Source organism: Nannobrachium achirus (genome assembly GCF_963921795.1).
Source record: "Nannobrachium achirus genome assembly, chromosome: 11".
NCBI lineage: Eukaryota > Metazoa > Chordata > Actinopteri > Myctophiformes > Myctophidae > Nannobrachium > Nannobrachium achirus.
The window spans coordinates 60,601,747-60,612,383 of record NC_137820.1 but is presented as its reverse complement, the minus strand read 5'-3'; the positions used below and the strand labels follow the sequence as shown (position 1 = coordinate 60,612,383).

At 43.1% G+C, this 10,637-nt stretch overlaps 1 protein-coding gene across 1 annotated transcript in view; it reads left to right on the top strand.

Annotated features, from left to right (window-relative positions):
• Positions 1 to 1,401: 1,401 nt before the first annotated feature.
• slc7a5 (solute carrier family 7 member 5) overlaps positions 1,402 to 10,637 on the top strand; it is a gene marked incomplete at both ends in the record, with an annotated part of 28,837 nt that continues 19,601 nt past the window's right edge. Inside the window, 2 exons of the mRNA XM_080737329.1 lie at positions 1,402 to 1,996; positions 6,909 to 7,034. Coding sequence (XP_080593455.1) covers positions 1,402 to 1,996; positions 6,909 to 7,034 — 721 coding nt within the window. The remainder of the gene's footprint in view (positions 1,997 to 6,908; positions 7,035 to 10,637) is intronic.

Sequence of the window (10,637 nt, the reverse complement as noted above, 5' to 3'; positions counted from 1 at the left end):
TTAAGTTAATTAAGTTAATCATCTGGGGACCCCTCAAAATAATTTGGTGACCCACCTGGGGGTCCCGACCCATAGGTTGAGAACCATTGGGGAGACACTGCCCCAGACAGTCGACCTGCGCAGTGAACCGCTAGAGGGCGGGATAGGACCAACAGCTGTGAAAAGGTAGACCGGGGTGAGCATTGATGTACTGTTGAGGTATGACAGGAGGAGCAAGGGAGGGCGAGCTCCAAAAGTGGTATGCGGTAGTCGGCGATGGTATGCCACTCTATAAAAGCGGCATACAGACTTTTTTTTATCTCGTATGCCGTTTTGCTGGTGTGGGTGGTTAGCCCTGAAAACATGACGGTCCTAAACGGTATGTGCCGTTGGTTCCAGCCAGGGTAGAGCTATTATGTTCTTGTTCTTGGCACTCCATTTCAAGTTCAAGGTTGTAAAGCAACTAGCCAGAGCCTAGTAGTCTAGTAGACGGGCTCTGGCCAGTCACGGTGCTCCGTGCGTCCGGACGATGGGGTCTAGAGACTCCACCCAGTGTGTGTGTGAGAGGTAGGGGCGTCACAAGGGGGGGAAAAGTGGGACCGAGTTACCAGGGCCCAAGGTGGAGGGGCCTTAATTATGTTATACTTTAGCTATTGAATAAATAGCAGATCTACAAGTTTGTAGATCTGCTATTTTTTAAGTTCAAATCTTTGAATATATGTATTTTTTAAGCAAACATTTGTAACTCAAATTTTGCTTCTGGGGGGTCCCTGGAACTAAATATTTTGAGATGGGGGTCCATGGCCAAATACATATAATTTTGGGGGTCCTTGACATGAAAAAGTTTGAGCACCACTGACATAGAAACCTTAGAAGGATTTGAAATATTCAAAGACTTGCACAAATAGATTTTTCAAAAAATAGTTAAAGCACAAACTAATGCGTAATAATGCGTATCCCAGTCTGAATTGGTTAAATCCCCCTATGAAGAACATTCATGGGGGGCCCGCAGTGAATCCTTGCACCCAGCTAGGGCCCAGAATTTGGTGCGACACCCATGGTGAGAGGGTTGATGGAGGAAGCAGAGAGAAGCATCGCCATGTGGGGCGGATTATAATGTTGTGACGCCGAGGCAGGAGAGGAGGGTCATCACATCATCACCAACCATCACGCCTTTTTCCTCAATTCCTTTGTACACACAAGGCAGAGTGGAGCCCGAAAAGAGAACACGGCCAATGCCAAGTACTCCGCGTGTTCTTGTTTCAGCCTGACCGGCATCACTCAGACGGACACAGAGAGAGAGAAAACCAAGTGACAGAAATCGTAGCGAGGCGAGGAGGCGGAAAGCTTTGCTATCATCCGGGAAGCGAGGGGAAAGGAAAGGAGGAAAGGGTGAGAGACATTTAGAGAACAGCGAAGATCATGTCGAATTTAAAGAAACGGAACTCCAACACGTCGGTGGACCGGGAGGAAGACCGGCAGGTCACCGAGAGGATGCTCCTCCCGGGTCATGGAGGAGGAGGAGGCGGAGGAGGAGGAGGGGAGAACGGCCGGAGCGGGGCGGCGGACAGCGGGCAGCTGTCGCCGGACGGCGCGGCGGAGGGAGGGATGGTCCTGAAGAGGACCATCACGCTGGTCAACGGCTGCGCGCTCATCGTGGGCACCATCATCGGCTCGGGGATCTTCGTGACGCCGACCGGCGTGGTGAAGGAAGCCGGCTCCGTGGGTCTGTCGCTGATCGTGTGGTCCGTGTGCGGCGTGTTCTCCACGATAGGCGCGCTGTGCTACGCGGAGCTGGGGACCACCATCACCAAGTCCGGCGGGGACTACGCGTACATCCTGGAGGTGTACGGCGCGCTGCCGGCGTTCCTCAAGCTGTGGATCGAGCTGCTCATCATCCGGCCGTCCTCGCAGTACATCGTGGCCTACGTGTTCGCCACCTACCTCCTCAAGCCCATATTCGGCGAGTGCACGACGCCGGAGTCCGGAGTCAAGTTGGTCGCCTGCCTCTGCATCCGTAAGTAACACACCATGACCATAGCATGCCATCATGCCATTCTCCATGCCCATGCCATGCATGCCGAGCTGATGCAATGTTTGAGTCGCACCATCAGTAACTAGGCAAAGTACATTTACTCAAGTACTGCACTTCAGTTCAATCAATGTTTTGGTATTTGTACTTTTACTTGAGTATTTCCAATTCCCAATACTTTTACTTCTACTCCACTACATCTCGGATCCAAATATTGCACTTTTATAATGTACTATTTTGATGATGAGGGGCACAACATACAAACTCACTATAGGCAATAGGCTAGCTTTCCTCAGTAAAGAGAGCACATGTGCTGTCGTAAAGAGGAAGGGTGTGTGACTCTCAGTCTCTGACTCACACGTTGGCTTAGCAGTGTGTGGTGAAAAGATGCAGCATTATTTCATCACCACCTGGGCTGGATAGCAGACAGAGGGCAGATCACCCACGTGCTATCATCTATCAAATGACATCCACTCTGGACTAGAGAACATACAATGAGCAAAACATTGAGCTATTGAATAATTATAAAAATAGGCCCATAGATTATTGTAGATTATTATAATTATGATAGTATAATTATAGTATTGTCCTTAGAATCAGCCTGTTGAAGGTCTGCAATAGTTAATAGATTATAGAAATGTTTGTAAAAATATATATTTGTTATAGTTTTGTTTTGTTTGGGATTCTTTCTTTGTGAACAATCATTGTTTCATGGGTTGCCAATTTCATCCAATCATGAGAGAGAACCCATTTATCAGCTTCAATTTGATTTGATAGTGTTAAAGACAATTTTGTCTGCTCACTGCTTTGTGTAATGAGCTCTCTCCCCTGATTGGATAAAACTAGTCTTTCGACCTGAAAATGTGAAAGAATATAGGCCCATTTAACACTTATTGTAACAAGCAAATATCACTTACTCTGCAATGAATCTTTAAGCTTTGAGGGAGCGGGCAGTCAATTGGGGGATTTCTGTATATCAGATTATTATCAATTATTTCTTGGCAGATATTGTTCTATTGAATATATACAGACAATAGACAGAAATAAAGGAAATCCAACATTGTTTGCATGTCTTTAAATACAGTAGGATGCAACCAATCTGAATAATCGACTTAATAAAAGTCATCGATTAATAATAGATGACTTTGATTATTTGCTTAATTGAAAAAGTAATTGACTGAATAATCATCACTGAGAAAATAATTAATAGTTTCTACGCCTATGTGCATATGACTATCATTATAACTTTACATCATTTTAATTTCACAGTTTTTCTATTGTTTTAACTTTTAAGCACACAAAACCAAACACAAACAGCAACACAAAGTAAAATAAAGTAAAGTAAAATATACATTTGGGGGAGAGTTAACAAAAGTGTACATTAGAGATTAAGTGCAAAGTAATATACATGAAGGCATGAGAGAGCACATTTAGCTGTGAGCATTCATTTATATAAATCATGTGACTATTAAGGTTTTAAGAGTAAGAAGACAGTGATTTTAATCACTCAAATTGCCGCTACGAACTCTGGTCACAGGGGTATTACAAATCTAATCCATTTAGCCCAAAACTTTATAAATGTCTCCTTCTGTAAGTGAAGAGAGAAGGTGATCTGTTCCATAAAGTAGATTTCGTTTACCAAATCTATCCGTTCATTTATGTCTGATTTATGTCTGATTCTGCCTCCTGAAGTCTCTTTCCTTCTCTAATAGTTAATAACAACAGGTGGAAGGTGTTTTTCTATGGCTCCGTCCTTTTTCACAACAACTTATTGTGATGTTTGTTCGTTTGCCCTTCCAATTCTGTCCTACATGCTTGTTTCTTTCTTTTACTCTCCCAGTTCCTTAACTCACTACCCTTTCTCTCTGCTGGGGAGCTGAATTCCTTACTACAGTGTAGGGCTGAGCAATTATCCGAAAATATATTGAAACCGATTATATTTAGAACCAATAAACCGACTTCATCTAGCTCATCATGTAGGTTAATTGAATAATCGAGAAGCATTTTGTTTTCTTATACTTTATATCAATGAATTCGACAAATCGAAAATTATAATACATTTTTATAATGACCACTTAATCCTGTATTATACTTTGTTGTACAACAGTGGCGTACAAAAATAGTGAAAATAGGTCTGCTGTTTTAAAAAATCCTCCCTATTTGTATATTTGATGTTTGTACAAAAGAAGCTGCTACTCATATTATTGTACCACTTTTATTATAGCTTTGAATCAAAAATAAACAAAGTAAAAAAAAAAAAAAAAAAGTAGAAAAGAATCCTCCCTCTTTTGATATCCAATGATCGTTGGAAGACATATCACCCAGCCAGCCCTACTGCAGATGCTTTTCAGGGCCAGCCAGAGCCAGACTGTGTGTGTGTGTGGTGCATGCTCATTGTTGCTCCCTAATCCTCCGAGTGACTGAGAACTACCGTACGTATGTCTCTGACTTGGACCGCATGACATGACCACCCAGATCTCTGTGTGTTGTGTGTACAGTATGGCCTATGCATTGCGTTAAGGTTTCCAGCCGTGTGTGTGTGTGTGTGTGTGTGTGTGTGTGTGTGTGTGTGTGTGTGTGTGTGTGTGTGTGTGTGTGTGTGTGTGTGTGTGTGTGTGTGTGTGTGTGTGTGTGTGTGTGTGTGTGTGTGTGTATTGTGGTCTAGCCAGTCGGTCAGGGTCAAGGGGGCTAAAGAGGGCAAAGAGTCAATTCCACAAAAACGTGTGTGCCACACACACACTCAGGCCATTGAGGTGTGAATGTACAGCTAAAGGGGAAATGCCTGTATTTTACATAACTACTTGTCAGCTCATATGTGCAAATTAATATTTGTGTGATTTTAAAGTATTCAGTCCACCTTATTGTTCCATTGACCCACTTACATGTGTGCAAATTAATATTCGTGTGATTTTAAAGTATTCGGTCCACCTTATTGTTCTGTTGACCCACTTAACTTATTGTAATTAGGGTTGTCGCATCACTGTGTGAGTATGTGTGTGTCTCAGTTCATGTGTGTTCTCAGCACGTGCATGCATGTTCCACAATTAACATGTTTGTGCGTGAAATGTGTGCATGTGAACTTGAGTGTGCGAGTATACCCGTTGTCTTGTGTTGGTATGCCGGTATATGTGTGTGTGTGTGTGTGTGTGCGCGCGCCCAGCCAGGATGAGGCCTCTACTGTACCGTCTCACTCTCTCTGTCCCTTTACACAGAGTCTCATTGTGCTATGTTTCGTCTCTCTATTGTGGCCCCAGCCTGATTTAGGAGCTTTAAAGGGACCTGCTGCTTTAGTTAATCACTTTTAATGGGGGCCTGGGATAGGAGCCGGCTTGACAAGATTGTGTGTGTGTGTGCGCGAGTGCATGCATGTGTATTTGTGAGAGAGGAGGGAAAGAAATAAAGGGCGGCAGGGAGATCCTATTATTCCCTCAAGAATGGGTTTATGTTTCGGTGAGATCTCCTCCTGCCCCTGTGTGCTGAGAGCCACCTATCAGTTCCAAAACAACATGCACAAAAAACCCAACTAGGGCTCTGGGCAACGGAACACCTCATTGAAACTACGGGGGCGTGGGTTCCTTTTCAGTACCTTGCAGAAATGATATTTTGGGTGCAATTGGTATGGTATGGTTTATTGCTTAGTCCCAGAGGGGAAACCAAAACAATTACCGGCACACAGTAGGCCTATACAGTAGAAAAGGATGTGTTAAGGGCGTCTCTCCTCATATTTCCTGTGTAACCTTAAGGCCAACCATGAAAGTATAGGTGGTTACATTATGATCAACAGTGTCTGTGGTGTAACCAGATGAGTGTAAAGAGATATTTGTCAGAAATGATCGCATACTATGTGGCGTGTCTCTAACAGGCCTGTCAACATTGGTCTGTCAGAATCCAGGAGATTCTTAACATATATATATATATATATTTTTTTTTTCCTGTGTTCTGTTGAATTTTGTGCATGTTTGATACATTTATCAGGCTTGCTTTACTAGCATGGGTACAATTTCAGCCTTAAAATGCCAAATGTAGGAGTACAAATTAGCTGACTGAAGCAAAGTAGGCCTTCTTTAATAATGACTTCTCATCTTTAAAGCTATACTGTGTAAGTTGCTCAACTAGTGGTCAGTAGCGTCCGCGTCTTTCGGCCGTTTTTCGCCGCGGACCGGGCCTCACACCCCCGCGTCACCCCCGCGTCTGCCTCCACCTCGCCGAGATCTATCTTTGGAGGGGTCCCTGGTTCCTGTGCGTTCAGGCATTCCGGAGAAACGGAGTGTTTCACCCGAGTATAGATAGAGGCGCCTACAAATATGGCCGCCCTATTGTGATAGCTAGCGACCCCACTTCAAGATGCGCTGTGATTGGCCGGCAGTGTATAACCCTCGCTGTGATTGGCCGGTAGTGTATGATGACGTCATTTTGCCGGGAAATCCCGCCCCTGTCACTGCTAGAAGAAAATATATAAAGAGAAGGCTTCAGAAGCTGAAAATAACGGAGTGGGTGTTCTAAAACTTTAGCGATTTAAGAGTTAGGACAATTTTAAGATTTGTTTTATAAAAAAAGTTACATGGTATAACTTTAAGTCATTACTTAATATGAATATCTGTATCATGCATTGCCCCCACCCCTAAACCGGGGGGTCTGGGGGTCGTCCCCCAGGAAACCTTTAACATGGATAGATGTAATTTCCTGTGTTCTGGTGAATTTGGGGAGTTTGATACCAGATCCAGGAGAAATCCAGGAGATTTGCCAATCCAGGAGATTCCCAGGAGATGGGGTCAAAATCCAGGAGACTCCTGGGAAATCCAGGAGCATTGACAGGCCTGGGTCACTCTACTATCCACAATCTGTTGCAGTGTTTGTCTCTGATCTCTGCTCTGCTTCTACATCTCTGTGTCTGCAGTGTTGTTGACCTTCATAAACTGCTACAGTGTGAAGGCAGCCACTAAAGTTCAGGACATTTTTGCTGCCGGCAAGCTCCTGGCTCTTGGACTCATCATCATCATTGGCTTTGTCCAAATTGGCAAAGGTAACACACACACACACACACACACACACACACACACACATTCAGTCAACACCTCAACATTGCTTAACACATCTGATGAAAGCTGAAAATGAAAATATTTTATGTATTTGTGTATTTATTTTAGATTCTTATTTGATGCAAAGTCAATCACAAATAAGACTCCATTAACTTATGGAGAACCATTTATATCCATTTATATAAGCAAACAGTAGCAGTAAACTTTGCAAACTAATAATAGTTCCTGGTACCTAAAGAAGGTTTATAGAACTACTGGACTCTCCCATCGTTTCTCAGACAAATAATTAAAAGGTGCTTTTAACCTCATTTGCTGCCCCCTCCCGAGTTTCCTGAGTTATTCCCGTACTCTGACACGCCACGCCCGGATTTCCAAGCAGATCTTTTTGTTTGAAATCTGTGAACGGCGTGCACTCCCATGGTGCATGATCGATGCATGGGCGTGCATGATCTGTGCACTATGAATTACAAGTCTATGGAGACTTGTGGCATCCAGGGACTTTGGCAAACATTTCTAAAATGCAGCGAATGAGTTAAATTGGGGTTCACTGCCTAAGTAGGTCAAATCTAATCAAAATCTTGCATTGTAAGCTCCCCCTGGCTCAACCTTATCACAATCAAGTCTCTTTTCTTTATTGATTCAGAGAATTGAGGTGGATTACCTTGGTTAGTACCTGGAATCCAGCCTAGCCATCATTAAAGTTTAGCCAGAGACAGGAAGGCGAGACGGCAACATGTCACAAGGACACAAATGAAATGCTCTATTCTTTGGGAAATCCATTCATTAGCTTCAAGAGATGATAGGTGCACAAAGAACGAGAGAAACATTTGAGTGTATGCACGTTTACTGAATGAAATGGTCGATGTGCAAATTGAGGCACATCGTTTCTTTTGTTCAAGTTCTTTTGGTTCAATGAAGGTACTGTTTACTGTACTGGGAAGCAGAAGGAAGAGCAAAGCTAAACTTAACTGTAATTTAACCTAGCTGATGTCCCACATACAGACAGACAAATGCGACTGGCTAAACTTAAACCCATTAAAACAGGAAAAGCATCCGTGTCATTTTAGATTTTAGTGTTGACTATTCTTGTACATCTGCTATTTTTGGTTTTAAGGAAAACAAGATTTAAAAAGATCCTCTTCCTCTTTGTATTTGCTTTTCATTCCCATTCAGAAATGTTTCTCTTTCTTTTTTTTTAAATTCACATTTTTATTAGGGAATTGGCTTTTCCATACAGTCCACAATTCTAAATCCTTGCATAATTATCATATTTTCGGTGTCCCTTTGATGTCCTTATTGTTCCCTCTGGTCCATCATTTACATAATTATTCAGTATGTTGGTATTTTGAACAATGTATACATCTACAGTAATGATTTCAGTAATTTGAAAGGTAATGCCAAAATGATATACAATCCTTGGTGTTATTTCCAATGGTACTGGGAAAACTCTGTGTGGAACTTACTGACCTTGTGGCACTTGAACTTGACCTCATGTAACTTGAATGTCGCACGCGCAACATCCACACAAACGGAACAGATCCTTTCTGTGCAGACCAGACCTTTAGCGGTCTGTGGCCTGGAAGCTGGAAGGGGATCGCTGTTCTAGAGTACTGGTCCTGTGTCAGCACGTTCACTCATCCACACTCTGCCAAAGTTGTCTCAGCCTGGAATTCTGGGTTGAATGGGTTTATGTCACATAAATTAAACGAATGCTTGTAACAGCTGTGATCTGCAGTTAGGTGACACAGTGACCTTCTGCTCTGTAGAGAAACAAAGTACAGGAAATAAAACTCACTGCATCTTCAAAGGCTTATATTCTCCCCTGCAGCGATGTAGCGCCATTTTCCTCCAACGGCGCTACCCCCTTTTATTTAATTTTCTTAATCCTTCACACTTGTGTGTCAACAAAGTGACAGTCTGTCCCATTGGTTAGTGAGTGTCTCTACCGGGTGAGAGTACAGCAGTGCTGAACCATGAAACTGTAGAGCTTGTGACCCCACAGAGCCTGTGGGCTCTTCGATCACAGAGCTAAGACCTCTTCCGGGTTATTCTTTTAACATGGGAGTGGATGGGGGTCAGTCAACCCAGACATCCCAGACTGACCCCCAGTGGTCACATGTGGCCAGTCGTCGCATGTGTGGCTTCGCCCTGTCCGTTCACTCCGTTGCCATGTTTTTCAGAGTGAGAGGAAGTGAGAGAGGTCTACAGCAGAGGTCTTCAACGTTTTCAGGCCAAGGACCCCTTAGTTGAGACTTGAGAGAGAGATGAAGCAGGGACTCCCACAACCTGTTCATAGATTCCATATAGTTTCATTGTTTGACAGCACAATCATCAGTGTATTTTGGATTCAGGTCAATTTGTGTTTTCAGATATTTAATCACTTGAACCGTCAATACTTAATAAACTTGACCTTTCACTCTGTACTTAGTGTGCTCTTTTTTCCCCTCTACACCAAACCTCTTTGCCAAAAATAGCCGATCTACAAGCTCACAGCGTTGTGAGCTTGTAGATGCTATTTTTGGCTAAAGTTCTCCGATTATGGACGCTAGGGTTCAGATGGTTATTATAAAAAAGGAGAAAAAAGGTTTCTATCACACCAAGATTTGGAGGACCCCCTGTAGTAACTCTGAGGACCCCCTAGGGGTCCCGGACCCCCTGTTGAAGACCCTTGGTCTACAGGAAAAGAAAGTGTTAGAGAATGCTGGAGAGAGGAAGAGATAGAAAGTAAATCTACAGTATGTGGTTTCAAAGAAAAATAAGAAGGCAAGAATTAACTCCATCAGGGTCAAGTTATGTGTTCTGAATGTGAATGGACCTGTGTGAAACATACAGGCTGAAAGGCTAAAGCCTTATTTATACTTCTACATACGACCGACATATGACAGATTCTCAAAGACTCAATCTATAGCATGTAGCCCTGCGTACGGGCCCCATTTGAAATGGTTGTAGGACATGATCATTTAAAAAATCACACTCGTGTGAACTGAGTGTGTGTGTGTGTGTGTGTGTGTGTGTGTGTGTGTGTGTGTGTGTGTGTGTGTGTGTGTGTGTGTGTGTGTGTGTGTGTGTGTGTGTGTGTGTGTGTGTGTGTGTGTGTGTGTGTGTGTGTGTGTGTGTGTGTGTGTGTGTGTGTGTGCGCAACAGCGCCCCTCCCTTAACATGTGTGGTCAGAAAAGGTTACTGCAGGCTACGGACACGGAGACAGACAGACATACAGACAGACCCACACACGCGGCCACGTATAGGAGCGTTGTGACCACCGCTCAAAAAACATGCAGACCAATGATTTGAAAAAAATGAATACAAATCTCATTCAGTATCCAAAGTTTGGTTGTTACAAGATTAAAATGTCTTGCCAAATTCCTTTGTAGAATTTGGACACTTCAACAGCACAAAGAAGTCATACATGTTGGTGGCTTTAAAAAGGCCTACTCTAGCTCTAGATTACAATACCTTTGTAAGGGTATTATTAGCGAATAATTGGGGATTTTATTTATTTTATTTTGTCAAGAAAATGTCCAATTAAAATGTAAGGTTTCCACACAATGAAGCATTTAGGTTACTGATTGACTAGACTAGAGCACTGG